The 22,976-nt window shown below is 45.8% G+C and overlaps 3 protein-coding genes across 13 annotated transcripts; 1 reads left to right on the top strand and 2 right to left on the bottom strand.

The window, feature by feature from the left end:
* Positions 1-213: 213 nt before the first annotated feature.
* Positions 214-3,823, bottom strand: LOC123160904 (uncharacterized). 10 transcript variants are annotated; one of them, XR_006480450.1, is made up of 6 exons: positions 3,389-3,820; positions 3,102-3,309; positions 1,829-1,867; positions 1,099-1,170; positions 632-740; positions 214-545 (listed from the first exon to the last, which is right to left on the bottom strand). XR_006480450.1 is itself a non-coding variant. In XM_044578750.1 (5 exons), exons 1-5 carry the CDS (start codon positions 3,494-3,496, stop codon positions 419-421), a joined length of 624 nt encoding a protein of 207 aa, XP_044434685.1. In that variant the 5' UTR covers positions 3,497-3,822; the 3' UTR covers positions 214-418. The 10 variants fall into 10 exon arrangements, 4 of the variants coding, with proteins under 4 accessions (XP_044434685.1, XP_044434686.1, XP_044434684.1 ...); XR_006480451.1 differs by having other exon boundaries at positions 672-740; positions 3,389-3,819; XR_006480449.1 differs by having other exon boundaries at positions 214-740; positions 3,389-3,816.
* Positions 3,824-12,414: 8,591 nt separating this feature from the next.
* Positions 12,415-15,058, top strand: LOC123159035 (transcription elongation factor 1 homolog). 2 transcript variants are annotated; one of them, XM_044576838.1, is made up of 5 exons: positions 12,415-12,504; positions 13,542-13,690; positions 13,790-13,860; positions 14,440-14,461; positions 14,556-15,058. In XM_044576838.1, the coding sequence occupies exons 2-5, from the start codon at positions 13,578-13,580 to the stop codon at positions 14,617-14,619; spliced, it is 270 nt and encodes an 89-aa protein (XP_044432773.1). In that variant the 5' UTR covers positions 12,415-12,504; positions 13,542-13,577; the 3' UTR covers positions 14,620-15,058. The 2 variants fall into 2 exon arrangements, with proteins under 2 accessions (XP_044432773.1, XP_044432774.1); XM_044576839.1 differs by having other exon boundaries at positions 12,447-12,504; positions 13,549-13,690.
* Positions 15,059-15,315: 257 nt separating this feature from the next.
* Positions 15,316-20,429, bottom strand: LOC123160250 (ubiquinone biosynthesis O-methyltransferase, mitochondrial). Its single transcript, XM_044578059.1, has 9 exons — positions 19,991-20,429; positions 19,237-19,326; positions 18,911-18,989; positions 18,105-18,182; positions 17,663-17,711; positions 17,386-17,435; positions 16,584-16,733; positions 15,857-15,937; positions 15,316-15,780 (listed from the first exon to the last, which is right to left on the bottom strand). Exons 1-9 carry the CDS (start codon positions 20,263-20,265, stop codon positions 15,652-15,654), a joined length of 981 nt encoding a protein of 326 aa, XP_044433994.1. The 5' UTR covers positions 20,266-20,429; the 3' UTR covers positions 15,316-15,651.
* Between the last annotated feature and the right edge of the window lie 2,547 nt (positions 20,430-22,976).

Below are 22,976 nucleotides of genomic sequence, written 5' to 3'. Positions count from 1 at the left end.
AAGAGTACAACACATAAAACCAAATTTCACAACACTTGTATATGTTGGTGCTTAATATACAGGAATCCAAATCTCATTGCTTGGTAACAAGAATTTGCGACTAGTACATATATAATGTGAATATCTATAATCCCAGCTATTAAATTAATGTTCCACATAATGGTAATAATTATGTATATCAAGTGAGGAAAAAAAAGGAATATACACAGGACGAAATCCGAAATCATATATTGGATAGAACTGCTGGATTACAATAGTAGATATTACATGAGGAACTTCATCCAATTGTGATACATAATCTAAATATTTTCTTGACATTAAAACTTAAACTGAAAGCATCCATCAACATCCCTACAACTTAACAAAAACTTAACTGAGGAACACGAACATCATCCAACAGGAACAACATCCCTACAACTTAGCTACAACTAAAAGCATCTGTCGTCATTATCATCATCATCATGAACCAGAACAGTAGAACACCATCATCATCATTGCAGTATTCTTGCCACGCAACCATATAATCAGCCATATATCTTTTGAATCTACAAAGAAAATAACAAAATGAATTGTTAACACAGAATGCATTGACATGATGCAAGTAGTGATATAGGCACGATATGTCACGTACAAAGGTTGAAGGCAATGCAATCTTTGTTTTTCTGCATTACCGAGAATATTACACGTTTTACGACTCCGTACCAAATCTTCAGTTTTCACAAGTGCCATATCAACATGCACTGCCGAGAATTCATTTGTAATTTCAGCACCATCAAGTTTACATTTAGGATCACGATATCAAAAAAAAATACATTTAAGATCACAACTTACAACTATAGCAAGAGCTACGATCCCTGTTAGATAGAAGTGGAGACATGATACAATGGGAAATAAGGATAAAGCCATGTAATTGCACTGCTTATTAATCAAACCTTTTTATTAACAAAATGAAGTTATAGAGATGCAAATGAAATTTCAGTTTATTTCAGAAATATAAATAGAAGCACGGCCACTCTACAATAATGATTGCAAGTTATCATCTTTCAAGAAGTACGGTGCAAATAAAAGGACTACAATAGGGGAAAGAACTAGACGTACAGTTACTAAGCTGAAGGACAAACATGGCAAAAACCTTTGTCTGATCTTTCGCTTCATAGCCTTGATGCTGACCTGCATACATGAGTAACTAAGAATCTATAAAAGAAGCTAAGAATTTATAAAAGAAGCCGCTCTGTTATCATTAAAAGTATACAATGAATGAGAATGGGCTGACACAGAAACTATAATTAGAACATAATTATAAGCCAGCCTTAAGGAATGAATCCACACCCTACTGTATGGCGTATACAAATCTACTATTCTCATTAGAATCAGTTTGCTAATACTGAAATGTTAGAAAGATAATTTTCTACTAATTTCCATCAATTTCTTCAATTGATTTCTGGCATCTTACTTCATTTGTGTTTCATAAACGTTGCCAAAAGAAAATTCATAGTAAGTTTTCTGTAGGAAGTTGTGTGTGTTTGGACCATATTAAAGTTATAATAATATCAAGACATGACACAATATTGTGTGGTATACAAAGAGCTAGAACTGCAAACCCATTCAAGAAATGATGACTCACTCCTTGCATAATTCTTAATACAATTTCATGGCCATAGTTGCATACAGTTTTTCCAAACCAATTCTAGCATAGAAGAAAAGGAACCCGGGGATATATTAAAGGTTTGCAAAAATCATGGAAACACATGATGACACATTGGCACAATAGTAAACTTGTGTAACACTTCAGGTTGCAAATATCTTCAGCTGGAATCATTAATGGTACCATAGCATCAATCTTGACTCTGCGCAGTTTGAGAGCTACCTACAGTAAAGAATAATTGACATCAAAAAAATTACAATTATAAAAAAGGATAAAACATATTAGAATATGACTGAATCCTATTTACATGGCTTGTCCTTACATGCATGGTTGCTGTTTAAGAACATAAGATTCAAGATATGGATTTATCCATGTTTGGCATTAGTTCTGGACATGTGTTTAAGTCAGTGACTGGTGTTGTGCATGTGGCGATTGTCCGTATATGCAACCTTCCCTATGATACGACACGACACTGGCGGAGCCTCATGGAGGCCAAAAGGGGCTGCAACACGGTGGCTGTGAGTGTGACCATTGGTATGAGAAACAAAGATGACCTGCAGTGCACCGTAGCAAGCAGGAAACCTGCAATTGATGGCATATCCATGGCCAGAGATGGCCGGAGCAATACCGTGTAGCATGCTGCAAGACCTATTGGTGCTGCCATGGCGCCTCCTCCAGTATCGGCAATGAGTCCTGCATCGAGCCCTTGACCTCGTGTGCGCGGGCTGCAGGGTCGTCGCGGTCGCGACCTTGTGCCGCACCAATTGTCTCTGCTCCTTCGGCTGCGAGATCAACACATTGAGAATGTCCCTCAGGCCGCGACGTGGTGACCGTCGTGCTCGACATTGCTGCAGGCCGGTTGGCTGTGCCAATGCCTTTGATCGACGAGGCATGTCGCTGCCGGCGGGTCGGCTGTGTCAATGCCTTGATCCACAACGCATGACTCCGAAGTACTCATTTTGCATGCTTTTATTCTATACTCCATTACAGTCTTGGTTTTCTTGAATTATGGCTGGAAATAATTTGTCTGTCGTTCTTGCATACGTGAGTAGCAGCTATACTTCCGGTTGAAAAATAACACCTCCATATACTCGTCTACTTCTGTTTGTGAGCAGTGTTGAAAAAGAATGAACCATCAGCTCACACTGCTCCTAGTAATGCATATTTTGTTTTAAAAAATGGCCCCCTCTTGGTTTCTTCACTTCTTGCCACGCTCCGCCACTGCCAAACAAATGCTTTTAATCTAAGCAGCAGGCAGACATAGATAATCAAGAAAACTGACAGAACGAAGAGGTTACTAAATCCATAGTTTCAGGTTGATCAATTATCTTGATGCTTTTTGGGTGAGGTCGCATTGGATATATTCACATGTCTAGTCGTGGTTATGCAACACACAGGTAGAAGGTTCAGCCTTAACTCCCAGGGATAGTTCGAAGTCCAAGTCATGGTCACATACCTAGCCTCGTCCGACTCGACATACAGCGCCATGTTGGCCACGTCTTCCACCTCCAGCATCGTACCATTGAGTTCGCTTGGCGATGTATTCCTTTTCCACTTCCCGCCTCAGTGCATGCTCGTCGACGCCGAGGCACATCTCGTCCATTGATATCACCGTCAGTAGCGTCACGATGGAGTTCATACGCAGCCTGTTCCTCCCTGCACGTCTACAAGAGGAGAAAAAATAGAGGTTAGAGGAAGGGGGAGAGAAAGAGAGGATGAATCCAGGGGAAGGGATGCACTCACCGGAAGAGAGGAGTACCAGAGGAGGACGACCTGGCCACCGGCGCCGGAGCCGACGGCCGAAACCCTTGCCAGGGCAGGGGTAGCCGTGAGCAGCGGATCTAGTCGCATGGGACGGCGCCGCGTTTCGATGGGGACCTCGGGCTATGCTTCGTGATGGCGGGATTCGCCGGACGTCGCCTGAATTAGCCGTCGCAGATGGCGAGGAGGCGCGTGAAGAGAGCTAGAGATCGGACGCGAGAGGGATGGGTGGGTGGGGGATGCGATGGATCCAGCAGCCGCCGGAGCTGCGCGGTGGGATGAGGGGAAGGGAAGGGCCGGCGGCGATGTGGATCGGAGGAGGGAGAGGTGGCGGCGATCTGGGAGAGATGAGGGGAATCGGGGGCTCTGTTTTTTGCGTCTCTCTCTCCTTTGCTCTGTTTTCCATATGTATAGGTCATGACAAATCTGCAACGCATATGGTACATCGATAATATGCGTATCTATTGAAAAATTCGCAACATATAGTTAAAATGTTGTAGAAATTATGTTGCTTTATAGCAGGTATCCTTGTAGTGTCTCGGGGCTACTGGCATATACAACTATTAAATTCTCTTACCCGTATATCTTTTACATACTGCACCGTGGCTCTGGTAAAACCATCTTCAGCAGCACGAAGGTGTGCGTCCCCCGCGTTAAAGGCATTCAACGCCTCGGGGGAGAAGTATGCGTCACGAAATACTGTCCGGCGGCGCCTGTGATTCAGGGCACTCTCCACCTCAGACTTGGTGGCGGACAGTCTGTCGGCATCCTCCGTCGGAGGAACGTCCGGCTCGCGCCTTGCGCTCGCCTCCCCCTCCAGACCAGGTGCTGGAGCCTGGCTGGTAGAGGTTGGATTGGCAACCTCCACGCCCGCAGTCCGGCGGACGCTTTTTTCCCTACAAAAGTCATGAGCACTCAAACGCTTCCTAGGAACATTGCTCTAAATAATGAATTGTGAGCTACACCTTTGCGGTGACGTTTCAGTCCGCGCCGCGCTCCTCTTCCGCCTACTGGTCCGGACTGGCCTTTGTTGGCTAGCCACTGCGGGCTCGGCTTCTCGCCCTAGGGGCGCCTCCTGCACAGCGCCATCGCATACGGTGGTCAGAAATAAGCAAGGAAGGAATGACGGTGTCAGGACTTCGGTCGCAATCACCTGGGAAGCCGGATATAGTCCGGGATAGTCGGCCGTGATGGCGACTAAAGCATTGTCCATGCTGAGCTGGTGGAACACCCCGTCGATTAGCTCCACCATTATGTCCGGATCCTCTTCGGAGGCCGGATCCCGGGATCTCCCTGGATCCTCGGGTTGCGGAGCTGGACTTAGCATGTCCTCCACGATCCGGCGCAGCTCCTGCGTCGAAAGAAGAACACAATATAAAAAACTTAAGTTTCAAAAAGCATGGGTCGGGCACGCAGAGTGTTCGCTTACCCAAGGCCGGGGATTATTCATGGAGAACCCATTTAACGGGTTCGTCCAAAGGAAATCCTCCTTCTCCCCCTTATACAGGCCGGACAGGATCGTCACCAGATCTTCGACCGAATCCGGCCCTTTGCGGCCATGACGGGTGGCATCGTCCTCCCCGTTGAAATCCCACATGGGGTGGCCCCTGTATTGTAGTGGCTGCACCCCCCGCATAATGCATGTCGCCATGACTCCAATCATGGTCAACCCGGCATGGGCCAGTAACCTTATTCGGCCCATCAAATAATGGACGCTCTTGTCTTCCTCCAGTTGGGGGCTCCGCGGACGCCAACTAAGGCGTTTCTTCAGAGGAGCATTGCTGAACTCCGGGAGGCCGATCCGAACAGGGTCCGGCAGCGGAGCGTCTTCTATATAAAACCATTCTGAAGGCCAGTCTTCGGACGCCTTCTTAGGGGTTCCGGATGGATATCCGGTCCCGGCAATGCGCCATATTTCGGTGCCGCCCACGTGATATATGGACCCCTTGTGGGAACGGGGTACAAGGCAGAACAACCTCTTCCACAGCGCGAAATGGGGCTCGACGCCCAGGAATAGCTCGCAAAGAGCTACGTAACCCGCAATATGCAGGATTGAGGCGGGCGTGAGGTGATGAAGCTGGAGTCCGTAGAACTCCAGGAGCCCGCGGAGGAATGGATGCACAGGAAATCCGAGCCCCCTTATCAGATAGGGGACGAAGCATACCCGCTCCCCTTTGTTGGGACTTGGGGTAACCTCCGCTTGCTTCCCACCTTTGTAGGTGGCCAGCCCGGCTCGAACCGGAACCATAAAGGCCGGAGGGAGATATCCCCCCGCTTGGAGCTTCACCAGCTCGTTGTGCGGAACAGAGCATCTCCTCCAATCTCCTGGCAAAGGGTTGGGAGCGCGAGAAGAGGAGCCGCGTTGACGGTCCATGATGGAATGGATTCTTGGTCGAAAGCGCTCCAATGAGTATTTGCGGGAGGAAGATGGTGATTTGGATCTGGATTCTTGCCTCCCTTATAGGCAGTTTATTCGCACAACTAGGGGGTAAACACATAAAAGACACCCTGGCTTTTCACATTCGCGCGACGCATGGAGGAAGGCCGTTATTGGGCGTGGAAGCCAAGACGCGCAACATTGATGAGGAAGCCGGACACTGTATGACAGGTACGTAGAACTTGAAGGAGAACCCGCCTTGCAACGCTGAAGACTACACACATGCTGGACTTATCGTCATTGAAGCCTGATTCGAGGGCTACTGAGGGAGTCCCGGATTAGGGGGTGTCCGGATAGCCGGACTACCATCATCGGCCGAACTATCATCGGCCGGACTATCATCATCGACCGGACTCCAAGACTATGAAGATACAAGATTGAAGACTTCGTCCCGTGTCCGGATGGGACTTTCCTTGGCGTGGAAGGCAATCTTGGCGATACGGATACGTAGATCTCTTACCATTGTAACCGACTCTATGTAACCCTAGCCCTCTCCGGTGTCTATATAAACTGGATGGCTCTAGTCCGTAGGACACAACAACAACCATTACAATCATACCATAGGCTAGCTTCTAGGGTTTAGCCTCCTTGATCTCGTGGTAGATCCACTCTTGTAAACATCCACAATATCAATATCAATCAAGCAGGACGTAGGGTTTTACCTCCATCAAGAGGGCCCGAACCTGGGTAAAACATCATGTCCCTTGTCTCCTGTTACCATCCGCCTAGACGCACAGTTCGGGACCCCCTACCCGAGATCCGCCGGTTTTGACACCGACAGGGGCCGTCTGAAAGATCGAGGATGTCGCCTAGAGGGGGGGTGAATAGGGGGGGGGGGTGAATAGGCGCTCTAAAATAATTACGGTTTAGGCTTGAACAAATGCGGAATAAACCTAACGGTTAATTTGTCAAGCACAAAACCTACAACAACTAGGCTCACCTATGTGCACCAACAACTTATGCTAAGCAAGATAAGCAACTATGTGATAGCAAGATATATGACAAAGAACAATATGGCTATCACAAAGTAAAGTGCATAAGTAAAGGGGCTCGGGTAAGAGATAACCGAGGCATGCGGAGACGACGATGTATCCCGAAGTTCACACCCTTACGGATGCTAATCTCCGTTTGGAGCGGTGTGGAGGCACAATGCTCCCCAAGAAGCCACTAGGGCCACCGTAATCTCCTCACGTCCTCGCACAATGCAAGATGCCGTGATTCCACTAAGGGACCCTTGAGGGCGGTCACCGAACCCGTACACTTTGGCAACCCTTGGGGCGGTCACCGGAACCTGTCAAATTGCTCGGGGCGATCTCCACAACCTAATTGGAGATCCCGACGCTTGCCCGGAGCTTTACACCACAATGATTGAGCTCCGAACACCACCAACCGACTAGGGCGCCCAAGCACCCAAGAGGAACAAGATCAAGGGCACCAAGCACCCAAGAGTAATAAGCTTCTCAACTTGTAACTTCCACGTATCACCGTGGAGAACTCAAACCGATGCACAAATGCAATGGCAAGGGCACACAGAGTGCCCAAGTCCTTCTCTCTCAAATCCCACCAAAGCAACTAATGCTAGGAAGGAAAATGAGAGGAAGAACAAGAAGGAGAACACCAAGAACTCCAAGAACTAGATCCAAGGGGTTCCCCTCACATAGAGGAGAAAGTGATTGGTGGAAATGTGGATCTAGATCTCCTCTCTCTTTTCCCCCAAAAACTAGCAAGAATCCATGGAGGGATTGAGAGATAGCAAGCTCGGAGAAGGTCAACAATGGGGGAAGAACACGAGCTAAAAGGATAAGGTTCAATGGGGAAGAAGGCCCCCTTTTATAGGAGGGGGAAAATCCAACCGTTACCCCACTGAACATCCCTGCACAGAGCGGTACTACCGCTAGGGAAGGGCGGTACTACCGCTCCGGGCGGTACTACCGCTCAACCCAGCGGTACTGCCGCGCTGCCAGGGCCCTGACCCCAGGGCGGTACTACCGCTAGGGAAGAGCGGTACTACCGCTTAGGACGGTACTACCGCTCCTACTGCCGCCCTTAGTGCCGCAAAACCCGACACGAAAAACTTCGTTCGAGAATCGAGGCGGAAGTAGCCCAGACGCACAGCGGTACTACGGCCGAAAACCCCAAGTGGTACTACCGTTCGGAGAGCGGTACTACCGCTCTGAGAGCGGTACTACCGCTGGGGAGCTTCGGCGGTACTACCGCCGTGGACCGCGGTACTACCGCTGGCGCCAGCCTTAAGCCACTACCGCTAAAACAAAGAATACTCCAAGGAAACCAGAATTGCCATAACTTCTGCAAATAAGCTCCGAATTGAGCAAACTCAAGCTTGTTGGATAGAGCAAGCTTGTTGGTTATAGTAAGAAGAGGCAGGGGAGGTATGCTTAGCAAACAAAGGAGTGAAACCTCCAACCGAGAAGAACCGGCATACCCTCCAACATCGAAAACATCATAGAAGATGCATGTGAACTCCATTTTCGATGAACTCGAGCTTGTCATGAACATGATCAAAAGCTCCAAATCTCACAAGGAGAAGAACCAAACAAGAACCAATAAAGATGATGCAAGGATGCAATGGTTTGAGCTCTCTACGAACGATACGATCAAGCAACTCATCGAGAGCCCCCCTTGATAGTACGGCAAATGATCCTATAACCCGGTCTCCCACAACTACCATGAGACCAGTAAAATAGAAAACCTATCAAGGGCAAACCTTTGCCTTGCACATGGTCCACTTGAGCTAGATGATGACGATCTTGACTCCCTCAAGTTGGAACCAATCAAGGGCAAACCTTTGCCTTGCACATGGTCCACTTGAGCTAGATGATGACGATCTTGACTCCCTCAAGTTGGACCACCTTTCTTGATTGCATTGGCTCGAAGAAGACTAGTTGATTGCTCCCCCATACTCCACTATGGGTGAGCCACTCTTCTACACATCTTCACAAGTCCATTGTCGCCACAATGGACGGCAAGCTTCAAGCATATGATCTCTTCATGATGATTCAACTTGAGCTTGCACACCGCAACCTAACCCCACAAAGAACTCTCACGAAGACCATGGGTTAGTATACAAAGCGTAATTGATCATGCTTACCATACCATGGGATCGCTTGATCCCTCTCGGTACATCTTCTATGCTTTGTGTGTTGATCAACTTGATTCATTTTTTGACTTAGTCTTGATCAACCTTGAATCTTTCCAACTCTCTTCATTTGGATGATGTCTTGAAGGTAAACATGAATGATCACACAATCTTCTTCTTCAAGACATGCTTGCAATAAGCTCAACACTCATAAGATCAATCTTTGGATAATTCCTTAATAGCAACTTGGTCATCACAAACTCTCCTTGAAACCAACAAATGGACTCCAAGAAAAGCCTATGGACAAACCCTTCAAATATAACTCAAGGCAACCATTAGTCCATAGATATTGTCATCAATTGCCAAAACCAAACATGGGGGCACCGCATGTTCTTACACCGTCTGGGCGACGCGAGTGGCGAGAGCGGCCCGGCGCTCGGCGCGGGCTCGACGAGCATCTGACATGGATGCGACGGGCGGCGAAACACGAGGCGACGGAAGGCGGATTCCGGCGCATCCCTACCTGGCGCGCCAAATGTCGGATTTCGGGTTCCGGCAGACCCTCAAGGTTCGAACTCTGGGGTGCACGCGGAGATCAGCCCCCTGCCTACCCATGTCTCGTCGCCTCGCAAGGATCTAAACTACATGAAGAACAACACAGAGGACACGAGATTTATACTGGTTCAGGCCACCATTGTGGTGTAATACCCTACTCCAGTGTGTGGTGTGATGGATTGCCTCTGGGGCCGATGATGAATAGTACAAGGGAAGAACAGCCTCGCGAGGGTCTGTTCTTGGCTGGTGCGATGAACTGCTATGGGAGTTCAGTCGCCTCTCTCTCTGTGTGTGTATCAAATTCCTCTAGTCTCCTCCGACTTCAGGTGCGGATTCGGGGTCCCCCTACCATGCGGGTGGCTAGTCCTATTTATAGGCGGAGGCCCTGGGCCTCTTCCCAAATATTGAGCGGGAAGGGCGCCAACAATTGGCCATTTTGAAAGGGAACATCTAGTACACTTATCCTGACTAAAGTCGGTCCTCGCCTGCAAAAGACCCTGACGATGACGCCGGCTTGGGCTCCATGATGACCTCCATCCTGCCGTCCTACTGGTCTTGGTCTTGTTGCACCGAAATGGTTGCCTTTGCTTGATACTCTTGCCCGCGCTTGCACCCTTTGCACCAAAGGGGAAACAAGGACTCTGCGCAGGCCGGCGCCTGCGCAGGCCGGCGCCCGCCTGGCCTTGGTCGTCATGGCTTGCGTCATGGGCACCTCGCGAGGTGCCCCGCCTTGATCTCTCCGCCTCCTCGCGAGCCAGCCTGACGAGGCCGTGCCCGAGGAAGCCTCCTGTCGTCCGTCCCACGAGGCTTGGCCCCTCGCGAGGGTCTTGAGCATGTGTTAATGAAGATGGGCCGTACTGGGCCACTCCTGGAGCCACACCGCAGGCAGGCAAGTCTGGGTACCCCCATTCCCAGAACGCCGACAGATGGTGTTGGCACGCGTAAGGCAATTGAGCCGAAGCCGTGCCCAACAAGTAAATTTAACAAAGGATAACTTGGTAAGACGCAACTGGACAAGATCTACTAGGTGTAGTTTTTGTGATCGGGATGAAACCATCAAACACCTGTTCTTTGATTGCCCGCTGGCCAAAGTTTTGTGGCAGACGGTGCACATTGCCTTTAACATTACTCCACCGAATTCTGTCAGTACGTTATTTGGAACGTGGCTTGTTGGGATAGAGTCCGAAACAGCTAGACACATTCGCGTAGGAGTATGTGCTTTGTTGTGGGCAATTTGGAATTGCATAAATGATTTGGCTTTTAACAGAACAACAAATATTCATTTTTTGCAGGTTATATTCCGAGCCACTGTGCTGATCCGTATGTGGTCGTTACTCACTCCGACAGAGGCCAGGGAGCGTTTGGTTATTGGATCTATCCGGTGGGAGATGGTAGCACGGGATATCTTCAACCGGTTTGGATGGCGGTCATGTAATATGATAGGCAATTAGTTTTCCTATCTTTGTTTTACTAGCCGGTTGTGGCTTTCTTGGCTTTTTTGTTTTTGGCGTTGTGGCTCTTTGTGAGCTTGCTGTTACTTTAATTTCAAACTGTAAGACATTGTTGAACCTATTTGCTTTCTATAAAGATGGTCGTATGCATCATTCTGATGCAGAGGCCGGGGAGTCCCTCCTTTTCGAAAAGAAAAAAATCCGAGGAGACCGGAAAATCCTATCTAAAGAAAGGCTTGCGGTTTGAGGACACGCTAGAATACAAGATGTGGTTGCGTGGGAATGATGTTAAGAACCATAGACATACACCGTTAAATGTTAGAGGCGAGGATACTCATGGAAAGTCCATGCAAGAATCATGACAAATGGATGGTGGAAGATATCAAGTTGTCATGCCATTCACCAGTGCAAACCGCCAACAACTAATGCACTCAAGACGCATTATCAGCTGGCCTCTGACTTCATCGGATATAAATTGACGACACATGTAGTCCTAAACTCGACCATTAGGTGAAGTTGATGATTGGTTTGGTGCCAACTCTCTTTGGATATAAGTGAAGTATGAAAAGGCATAGAAGACAAGCAAGTCGCCCTTAGAATGGTGTACGCTGGATGGGAAGAAGCACATAACCACCTTCCTAGGTTGTTGGGAGTGATGACCTATAGAAACCCAGGCATGTATCATGTAGCCGAGAATGATGCTCCAAGTGTTCCGCCATACCTTATGGACGTTCAACCCATGAATCTCGACCTTTAAACATTGTTGGTCATTTTTTTTCTTTGCGCACACAGTATCTATTCTCTCTCAACCAATTATAACCCAGACAATCCTCAAAAAAGTTAGGGAAAATATAAATTAGGGTCACCAAGCAAAAACAATGCACCTAAAATAGCAGGTTTTAACCGCAAAAAATTGGAGGAGATTCTTTTTACTATTCAATTTTTTAAGGAGTTGAAGGAGAAACATATGCTGGGGAGGGATTTGGTGGAGGAGGAGAGAGTATTATGGGACGGAGGGAGTATATTGAAAAAAAATCAAGCATTTGAATTTTTTGAACAAGTATAGGAAAAATATTAAATGTATATACAAAAAATGTTGACCATGTATTCAATTTATTAACATATATTTTAAAATATTTAATCAAACATTTGAAAAAGGTTAAATATGTATAGAGAAAATGTTGACTATGTATTGAATTTTTTAATCTTGTATTGTATTAAAAAAGTTTAATTAAGCATTTGAGAAATGTCAAATATGTATAGAAGAAATGTTCATCAAGCATTTGAGAAATGTCAAATATGTATAGAAGAAATGTTGACCATGCATAACAAAAATGTTAATGTTGTATTTGACAAATGTTAATGAAGCATTTGAAAATGTTAAAATTTATATAATTTTTTTTTTCTCTTAGGGTTTTTCTTTTCAAGTTGTCTTTTCCTTAGGGTTTAGGGCGATTCTGGCCGACGCCGCGTGTCGCGTCATAAAACGGGGGCTCCTCTCCATTCTTCTCCCGGCGTTTCCCGAAGCCTCCTCGTCCGACGCGACGCACGCCCCGAGGTGAGCACCACGAATCCCACCCAATACTCTTCGAATCCGCGTGCATTCTCGGCCCCCACTCGCGCGCCTCGCCGGTTGCCCCGAGGTTCCGACGCCCCCGCCATGGATTTTCTCTCTCGCGGTTCTCCCTGGCTCGTGTCGGGGGTGCGATTCGTGTTCGTTCTCGGAGGGGCGCCCGATCCGTCGCGGTCGGGTTCCGGGGCGGTGTCTTCGTGATTTGTCGTCGGTTGGGGTTGGCCCGTGCGGTACGGATGGCTGGCTAGGGTTACTCCCAAATTTCTCGTTCTCGTCAAATTCTCAACGGGGAGAGATAGATTGCGTTGGATTGGGGACCCTGCTTGTGCCAAATAATCTCTTGTTTAAGCGCGTCTTGGTCGATTTGTTGATAATTTGGCAGTGGATGCGTTGTTCATGGCGGCAGGATCAGGCATTGGTATTGCGTTCCTGGATTCCGATTCGTAGATGAATGGTTTGCTATCTTGTGTGTGTGGTTACAAGTTTTGGTTGCCAGAAGAAAATTGTGTGCCAGATAGCTTGGTACTGGATAAAATCCCTTCGGAGCTTTTATGATGATCAGGACTCTGCATTCGGCAGATTGCATTGGATCCCCTTGCGTATAACTATTGTACTTGTATTTTTTGGAAGATATTAACTAATGCTTTCTTTGTGGCATGTTCTTCATGTGATAACTGTCCTACCATCATTTGCTAAATTATAACCACTACCCTTGGTAGATTCTGAAGGAAGAAAATAAGTTGATTGGTAGATGATTCTGTTTTGTAGATGATTAGTTTGGTATCTTGTGTGATTACAAGTTTTGGTTGCTTTTAGAAGAAATGTTGTGACAGATAGCTTCGTATTGGCTAAAATCCCTTAAGTGCTTTTATGGTAGTTAGTACTCTGCATTTCTGCAGCACGCAGATCACATTGGATTTCCTTGTGTACTAATGCTTTCTTGTGGCATGTTCTTCGTGACTAGCAATTCCATTAATGTGTTATATGCCTTATCATCATTTGATAGATCATTACTGCTGCAGTTGGTAGATTTTGAAGGAAGAAAAAGGCGTTGAACCATGGGGAAGAGAAAGTCAGCTGCTAAGCCACCCCCTAAGAAGCGGATGGACAAGCTCGACACGGTCTTTTCCTGCCCGTTCTGCAATCATGGGAGCAGTGTTGAATGCCGAATGTTAGTACTGTCTTCACATGTTTTCCTGCTAATTGCTTGATACTGGATGGCTGTCCATTCAACATTGTGACTGGGGTTTCCCCCTTTTCCTTTCTTCAGTGATATGAAGAATCTGATTGGTGAGGCTAACTGTCGAATCTGCCAGGAAAGCTTCAGCACCACCGTAAATGGTATGTCCAAATTATACATAACTGCAAATTGTACTCCTAAAGTAGATGCCCATACTGATTGATTCTCAGCTAGGAAACCCCGCACCAGACATCTCATTGTTTTTGTTTCTTCTCAACCTAATGCTTGCAGCTCTAGAAACATGGTATAGCTTATATCTAAAACTTTCCTACAGCCATGCCTATCTCATATACTTTAGTCATTCTAATCAACTAGGTCATGATGGAGCAGAGCCGAAGTAGTAATGATGTACGGTTATATGCGTACTTGGTTGCCATTAAATCACACAACCATGCTTGTAAGATAGGCCATGTGGCTCCCTTTTTTTTCATGTTCCAAGTCTGAGTTAACTGAATTGCCTGAAACAAACCTGCATCATCATAAGTTTAGAACTGAACCTGCATACTAATATTGCTTAAATGAAAACAGTGTTGTAGAGGGTTAACCTTTGTTGTGCCACATGTTTTCAAGTTTGTGTATAACTATGTCATGTAAAGGAAACATGTTCAGTAGAGTTTTTGTACCCTTGCTGAGCTGCATGTTTTTGCTATTGTACTAATTCTCTGTTTTCTTTGGTGCAGCGCTGACTGAGCCTATTGATATGTAAGTCAAATCCAACAAATAACTCTTGACTAGTGAGTTGGTTCAAATACGTCAAGGAGACCAGGAACTGAAGATCGTATTATCTTTCCTGCAGATACAGCGAATGGATCGATGAGTGCGAGCGCGTCAACACTGTCGAAGATGATGATGGTGCATGAGCATGTCTGGTTGCAAAACGAAATGGTTACTACTATGACTGTAATGCGTTGGTGTTATTGGCTGCCATCTTCAGCCATGTCCGTAGTAGCGTTTTGAGGACGTGCTGGCTGATCGAACCGTTAGTAGGCAGTTCATCTCGTGTTTTAATAAACAAGCGATGATATTGTGTACTTGTGTTTGAACCCTAATAGTAGTGTTGCATGTCCGGTGTGTATGGATCCATCATATACGAGACTGTAAGGTTCTCTACCAGTATGTTATCATGGTTGAGATTAGGGCTAATTTCAGTACCAGAGTAGAAGTATAACTCATGCTATGTTGGTTGTTGTTGCGGTTGGTATGTTCATGTATCTGAGTCATGTTTGCCTTTCATCAGGCTGATCTTGCATGTTTTATGTTTGAAATGGAATGGAAATCAGGCTGATCTTGCATGTTTTATGTTTGAAATGGAATGGAAATCCGCAGTGGAGAATAAAAGGTTTGCAGTTCCTCATGGCACAAAAATGGCATTGGAAGTACTCCCTCCGTCCCAAATTACTTGTCCTACATTTGTCTAGATACAGATGTATCTAACACTAAAATGGAGGAGGTAATACATACTCCCTCTGTTCCTAAAGATATGATGTTTTGGTAGTTCAAAATTGAACTAGGAACGTCATATATAAGAAATGCAAATAGGAATGTAGACATGAACATGACCAAAAAACATTAGCCCTGCTTGTCCGCTAGTCTTGACATTTCCTGCTTGCCCAGGGGCAGTATATTTCTGTTTATGTATCAGGGGGATTACCCCAAACTTGTATGAAGCATACATTTATTACAAACAGTGGAAACTAAACTAGCCCTACTTGTTAGTCTCTCCCATCAACTTCTCAAAGAAAACAAGACTACTCCAGGAGTACAACCTTTCTTCGCCGCTACTTGATTGTGATCCCTGCCAAGATCTTAAGTGGCATAAGTTTTATGTCCCAAAAATTGTTCCAGTGATTCACAACCGATCCATCCTCTCCAACCACGTCTAGCTAATCTTGCTACTGTGGCGTCGCTGAGGGTGCTTCGCTTTTCTTGATGCCGTAAGCAATGTAGTTTATACTGATATCATCAGACACGGACCACTCTCTAGTCAACGGATTGTAGAAGAATCCTGCCATTTCCTCCACCTGGAGATAAGATGTCGAGCTGTCAGTTATATAAAGTGGCAGCAAGATCATCGCGTGGGAGTGATTAGTAGCTTACGGAGATTGAGGCTCGTTGCAGTGCTAGGACTAGCTCCTCGGGGGTGACTAGTTTGGACCACTCATGTGTGCCTATAGGAAGCTGTAAAAGTACAAAGAAAACCATTAAGACTTAAGAGTACAGTGTCATTGGTTCAGATTCATCCGAGCATAAACCTTAGTAGGAATGAGCATATGTTGAAACAGCTTGTTGATTATTTTGCAAATGAACATGATAGCACTCTATTTCCTTGGGAGGATCTGAACCGTTAGTGAATTCTAGCCCAACAAACACAGCTATACAGATCAATATATCCATACACCTTTGTTTATCTGTCATCTGTGCGACCTTGCATAGTACTCCCTCCATCCGGAAATATTTGTTGGAGAAATGAATAAAAATGGATGTATCTAGAACTAAAATATGTCTAGATACATCTATTTCTCCGACAAGTATTTCCGGACGGAGGGAGTAGAAATCAAGATAACACAGCCCTTCCTACCATTGCATACGCAAAGCCATATGTTAGGTTGGTGAATTGAACGACATATTTCTTTTGGCTTGAGACTGCTCACGAGTCATGAGCATTAGCAATTAGGACATCTTATAATCTCAGGAGTCAACATTTTGCTAAGCCGGCAACCGTGAAATGGCATATTACTCCAACATAATAGACTGCCAACTACGTGAATCAATCTTCCATAGGAATTGAAACAAAAAAAAATGCAAGATGGACAATGAGACTAACCCATCTGAGAATATACTCAGCACCAACAATGGCAGCCGCATATGCTCTCATTGACCGGTTGATTGTAGAAATCACAGTGGCACCATTAGGAACTGTCAAAGCTGATAGAGATTGGCAGAACTCCAAAGGATTGGCAACATGCTCAATCACCTGCAAAGATATTAAGGTAATTCATATTTTTGATCCAGTACACTAGTTTCAGTTAAGAAAGCTGTACGTGCAAGGCACACAGTACTTAATCATCCTATTCACAAAGAGCTTATACAGTGTGTTATGTGTTATGATATTCACAAAGTTCTCCCAATATTTTGCACTGGTGTCTCCTTTTCATTGAACACATGACTTGACTCTAGGGGTTGAGAGACGACAAAAAAAGAGGGAGACTACACATGCAGGCAGAATAGATTCATGAACCTCTTGTAGCTTAATTGATTGGATGGCGCAAATGGCTCTTCTCTTTTTTTGTATTGATGCCCCCGACAAATAAAATATTAGTCAAACTGTCCTAACTAATGGGATTGTATCCTTTATTGGATTGTATCCATTCTTTGAGTGGCTAGAGCCAGCAGCCCCCCTAACACACGGTTCTAGCAGAAGCTATACCCTATATGCCTGTAATACATGATAAAAGCAGTCTTCAATATCAAACAAAGGTCTTAAAAGGGATCCCGCATCAATGAATTACCAAAACACCTCTCTGATAGTGTATGCTATGCTAAATGAGCTATGGAGGCGAGCAATTCTCGGTCAAACACCTTTGGAAGACAGCAGGGGTGTAAGACAGGATGAAAAATGTTCATACCTCAAGAGAAATTACAGCATCAAATTGCTTGTTCTCTTTTACCAAATCCTCTGCATATGAACAATAATACATGTAAGTTTTGCTATTTTCAGCCATAAGAAACAGCAGATATAGATTACTTATATATCTCAATTTAATCTATCTTGTCTAAATTTGGAAGCTGCCGGTCTTCCTTTACAATCTGGTTAATTACTGAGAAAATATATGTTCAACCAAGACAGCAAATGTTTGAACTACATATCTAACTGTCACTGGAATATGCCTTGAAAGTCATTACCAGCGGTTGTGCAGCAATACTCAATGGAAGCAGTTGTTGGATCAGATGCCTGCAAAGGTATGAAGCAAAAATCGTTGGCTAAAAATATAATAAATCCATCATGGTTCTGGCAATTCTGGCAGTGTAAAATCGCAGTTTTAGGGGCATTTGATGTTTACATGAGTAAAGGACTAAAGGGCAAAGGCAAGGAAAAAAACATGGAAGTCATCAGTTCTAAAAGGCTTAATACTGCATGCATAGTGATCATGTGTTATATCATCAGGCAAAGTATGAATAAGACTGTACTTATTAGCATTATATGTTTCACTGTTATCAGCAGGAAGCCAATAAATAAAACTTAGCAGTATACATTTCTCGTATAAATTATACATAAAATAAGTGACAAGAAAATAAGCACAGCTATTTCTACTAAACAATTGACAGGAAGATGAGTAATACATACGGCATGAATGTGCGCAATCTTTATATTCTTGTCAACAGCATCAATACCAGTAACTGTAGCTCCCATCCGAGCAAGAGGCTGTCATCCAACAAAGATGATCCAAAAGGTCAACAAATATTTTATCTGACAGTTCAATCACAGAAGAAAACACATGTTAAAGTCCAAATTGCATTGTAGCACTACAAAGATATTGATCTGAGACAAAGACTTACGATTTCAAACCAACTAGTTAGTACTCCCTCCGTTCAAAAATACTTGAAGTTCTGGGGTTTGTCCTAAGTCAACTTCTTTAAGTTCGACCAAGTTTGTAGAAAAATATGCCAATATCTGATGTAGTAGGTATTAGCAAAAATTTCTATGAAGTTAGGACAAACCTAGAACTTAGTATTTTGGAAAGGGGGGAGTAAATATCAAGATTAGAAATGCAATAAGTACACATCAATTTTTTCTATGCTTAACTCAGGCTGTAGGCAAGGGGAACACATCATGGATAGTATAAGACATTCATTATAGGCCATAGAGACTAGTACGTCAAAATGCTGAAGATAGCTATAGTTATGAATGTGAATTTAAATCTAAAATTTCAATGTGAGTAAGTTGTATAATGTGATACCTGCATAAAAAGAATATGACAAGTAAGAAGGAAAATATTGCATATCCATTATTCATTTTTATATCAGTGAACTAGATGAATTAATTCTCCCTTTCACACAGATGAAAAACCCTCGAAAAGTATTTACCATCAAGTATGTTAACCACCAGAAGGTTTTAATTATTAAAAAAATTGGCTGCCAAAGCCTTTATACCTCTGAGAGAATGCCACCTCCACATCCAACATCAATAACTTTAAGACCTTCGAGTGGCTTAGCGGAATATGGATCCCTCCTGGAAGAATTAACTTTAGACAAAGCAGAACAAATGTGGATCCCTTAGGATGAACTTAGGCAAAATACAGCAAAAGGCAACAATATTGATGATGAGAACTGAGGAACCGGAAAATAATCACGCTATGGAATAAGGAAAGGTACAATAAGCAGTCCAGTATTTGTCTTCTCCTCGGGGAAAAAGCAAAACTAAAAGCCAAAACAGAAATTCTCTATAGAAAACAAAATGCAGGACATGTTAAATGTACCTGAAATGTCTACAGAGTGTGGAGCGAATAAAAGATAGTCTTGTCGGATTCATCAAATGCAATGGTTTGAATGGACCTTGAGCATCCCACCTGTTTATTTCAGAAGCAGTATCATCATCAGTAACCAATCATTTGCAAAGGAAAAACTTGCCACGCCCTTCGCTTTGAGCATCTTAACATACAGACTACACCAAGTGCCGCACTGGCAGAGTGGTAGACAAATGCTTCTTCATAGAACAGAGATGATATAATAGAAAGACCCCAAACACCAGATTTGATTAAAATTTTAATAACCATTGTTAAACATGGCAAAACTATGTAGGCATTCTCAACGCACAGTAGCTCATACACCGTAGTACTTTTCGTGCAATTCCCTGAACATGTTGAGGCACGTTGATATATATAAAACATATCTAGATGCATGTTGCTGATACCTACAGAACAAAAATGTATACCAATTCACTGGAAGGCGTCAACAAGCTACACCAGCTGTTGCAGCTTATTCTAACTTCTAAGCAACTCATGGCTGCACCAGAACTGGCACCTAATTCTGGTGTTCGCAATGCCAACAGTGACTGGTTCCCTGTGCACAATGTTCATCATTGTGACCTGTGGTAGACCTATATCGCTATTCGGAACCAACAAACAGGCCCAGCAATTTCTGCAGCTCCAAAATTGCTCCAAAATTTTAACCGAACATTCAGAGCATAAGCACGGGGGTTCACCATCTCAGAGGGCCAGGGAGGGATCTCACCAGGTCTCGGCGATGGCGGCGAACTTGGCCACCTCGGCGGGGTTCAGCGAGGACGCGGCGGATCCCCCGCCCGCGTGCCGCGGCGGGCCCCGGGGAGGAGACGGCGGAGGCGGCGGGAGCGAGGACGCGGCGGCGGCGGAAGCCCAGCGGCGCCATTGCGGGGGTAGGGCGTGGGGAGACGAGAGGCCCGGGTCGGGAAGGCGCGCGCCTCCGCGGTGCTGGACGGCGGAGGAGGCGAGGGCCCGGCGGAGCGGCGGCGCGACGCGGCGCAGCATCGCGTGCTGTTGCGCGAGCGGAGCCGGCGGCGACCACGGTGGCGGTGCTCTGGAATCTGTCGCGTCGCTTCGAAGGGGTCGTCTGGTTTGACGTGGCGAGATCGCGGCCGTAGGATTCCGATCCACGGTTCGGGTTGGAAACTTCCGTGGAAAAATGCGTGTCTGCACACGGAGGCAGCCGGACCATGCCTATGTCAAGATTCAGGGCCTCGCCATTGGAATTTTGCTTTCTTTTCCTTCTCTTGAGGAAGAGAAGCAGATATGGTTTGATTACGTGGCGTGCTCGGTGACTCTTTATGTCATACACAGATACACCGAAGGCATGAATTATGGAAGCATCGTGTTGGCGATGCCTCATGCTTCACGTAGATGAAGCAACTAGGTCCCCTCTTCTCTCTTTGTAATTTCTTTTCATCAGTCATGCTCGTCCTGCACTCACGTTGATGCATTTTCATCATCTTCTACCGATTTACTCTCCCTTTTTTTTCTCTCTCCTCTCTTTCCCTCTTTTTTTTTCATCTTTTGCCATGGAAGAGTCAGGTTCCTCTGCAGGAGGCGGGTTCCTTCTAAAGGACGAGACTTGCTTGAGCCCCACGCGTGTGCCCATCCGTACTCCCGCGTACGTAGCTTGATTTGATTGGAACAAAATAAGGCCCGGGCCCATCCCATTAAAATCAGGGGGGAGATGATTAGATTAGAAAGAAAAAGGAAAAAAGACAGCCGTAGGATGAAGTGGGAGCACGAATGGGAGCATGGGGAGGGAGCAGGCAAGCCGGATCCCCTTCTAAAAGCATCTGATTAAGCTCATATGGACCACTTTGGCTGATGCGGCGGGCTGGAGCAGTTGTGCAACATGGAGCATTGGCCATGCCTTGATAGTATGAAGGAAGTTAGGTCATGCTCAAACAACCCATCTCTCTTTGATGATGGGCCACATTGCAATATTGATGTCTCATACACGTACATTGGATAGCTAAAAATAAAATGTTACCAATTGTTGTGTTCTTGCTATTCCATGTTGTTTGTGTCATATGGAAGCAAGAAGAACACATTCTAGCTGATCAATATGTGTTGGCAATAATATCACCTTTGATTTGCAGAGGAAGAGAGGGGGAAGAGGGAGGAAGCAGAGATGAAACTCAAGCTTGACGCAATTGCAGCTAAGTAGCTGCAGAGGGAAATTGAGATTGAAGAGAATGATAGACAGAGAAGGATGTCTCTCCTAAAATTTTGAAGCATGGACTTCTTCTAGGCCTCCTTATATCCGACCCTTTTGTTAGGAAACTTTGTGTCGGTGTCAAAACCGGCGGATCTCGGGTAGGGGGTCCCGATCTGTGCGTCTTAGGTTGATGGTAACAGGAAGCAAGGGACACAATGTTTACCCAGGTTCGGGCCCTCTCGATGGAGGTAAAACCCTACTTCCTGCTTGATTAATATTGAAGATATGGGTAGTACAAGAGTAGATCTACCACAAGATCGTAAAGGCTAAACCCTAAGAGCTAGCCTATGATGGTATGATTGTAATTGTGATCGGTCTTCTAAGGACCATCCTCTCCGGTTTATATAGACACCGGAGAGCTAGGGTTTACATGGAGTCGGTTATAAGGAAGGAAACATAATATCTGGATCGCCAAGCTTCTCTTCCACGCAAAGAAGAATCCCATCCGGACACGAGCCGAAGTCTTGAGTCTTGTATCTTGACGCTTCTATAGTCCGGACGATGTATAGTCCGGCTGTCCGGATACCCCCTTATCCAGGACTCCCTCAGTAGCCCTTGAACCAGGCTTCAATGACGATGAGTCCGGCGCGCAGTCTTGTCTTCGGCATTGCAAGGCGGGTTCCTCCTCTGAATACTCCAAGATTGTTATCGAACACGTAGACCGTGTCCGGATCTGCAAGATGATCTTCACATACCCTAGCATAAATCCGTTCTGCTGGCAATTTTTGCACATCGTGCCCTTGCATCGTGGCCTGGTCCAATACGAATCAGCGTCTCCTGCTCCACCTCGACTTGCGTTGCGAGGCGGTTTTATTGGCACGTCATGCGAAAGCAGAGATCGTGTCCCCCTTAATACGAGCTCTTTTATCAATATGGTCATATGTGACCCCACGGCGACCGTTGGTATGATTCCGTGTATTTTAGATAAGTCTCAAGCGGTCACGCTGAGGACTCTTGGTATTCATCCCTTTTATAAAGGGGTCAAGGCCTACGCCTCTTCTCCACCTCTCCTGCCCCTTCTCGCACCTCGAGCTCCAGCACCCAAAACCTAAGCTCCAACGCCCCAGGTCCCCCAGTATGTCCGGATCCGACGCAACAGGCCGGTGGGCGGCCTCCTCGATTCAAGAGGAGGACATTGCAAAGCTTAGGGAGGTCGGATACCTGACCGCCGATATCCAGCACAGGCTTCCTACTCCGGGGCAAGTTATCCCCACGCCGGAGCCCAACGAGAGCGTCGTGTTTATCCCTCACTTCCTCCGAGCCCTGGGCCTCACCCTCGACCCCTTTGTGAGGGGGTTCATGTTCTACTATGGGTTGGATTTTCACGATCTGGCTCCAGACGCCATCCTCCACATCTCGTCTTTCATTATTGTGTGCGAGGCTTTTCTCCACGTCAACCCACACTTCGGCTTATGGCTGAAGACCTTCAATGTGAAGACGAATATGATCGAGGGCGACATGCGAAGTGCGGAGGCGCTATAATAAGCAGAAA

The sequence above is a fragment of the Triticum aestivum genome, chromosome 7B (assembly GCF_018294505.1).
Source record: "Triticum aestivum cultivar Chinese Spring chromosome 7B, IWGSC CS RefSeq v2.1, whole genome shotgun sequence".
NCBI classification, from domain to species: domain Eukaryota; kingdom Viridiplantae; phylum Streptophyta; class Magnoliopsida; order Poales; family Poaceae; genus Triticum; species Triticum aestivum.
This window is presented reverse-complemented; position numbering and strand designations above follow the sequence as displayed.

Coding starts and splice junctions, on each gene's coding strand:
- LOC123160904 (XM_044578749.1), bottom strand. CDS start 3,496: ATGCGACTAGATCCGCTGCTCACGGCTACCCCTGCCCTGGCAAGGGTT. Junction 3,310..3,388: donor TCTGGTACTCCTCTCTTCCG/GTGAGTGCATCC, acceptor CTCCTCTTGTAG/ACGTGCAGGGAGGAACAGGC. Junction 741..1,098: donor TGTCCTTCAGCTTAGTAACT/GTACGTCTAGTT, acceptor AATTCTCGGCAG/TGCATGTTGATATGGCACTT.
- LOC123159035 (XM_044576838.1), top strand. CDS start 13,578: ATGGGGAAGAGAAAGTCAGCTGCTAAGCCACCCCCTAAGAAGCGGATG. Junction 13,691..13,789: donor AGCAGTGTTGAATGCCGAAT/GTTAGTACTGTC, acceptor TCCTTTCTTCAG/TGATATGAAGAATCTGATTG. Junction 13,861..14,439: donor CTTCAGCACCACCGTAAATG/GTATGTCCAAAT, acceptor TCTTTGGTGCAG/CGCTGACTGAGCCTATTGAT.
- LOC123160250 (XM_044578059.1), bottom strand. CDS start 20,265: ATGCTGCGCCGCGTCGCGCCGCCGCTCCGCCGGGCCCTCGCCTCCTCC. Junction 18,990..19,236: donor ACACTCTGTAGACATTTCAG/GTACATTTAACA, acceptor TAATTCTTCCAG/GAGGGATCCATATTCCGCTA. Junction 15,781..15,856: donor TGCAACGAGCCTCAATCTCC/GTAAGCTACTAA, acceptor TCTTATCTCCAG/GTGGAGGAAATGGCAGGATT.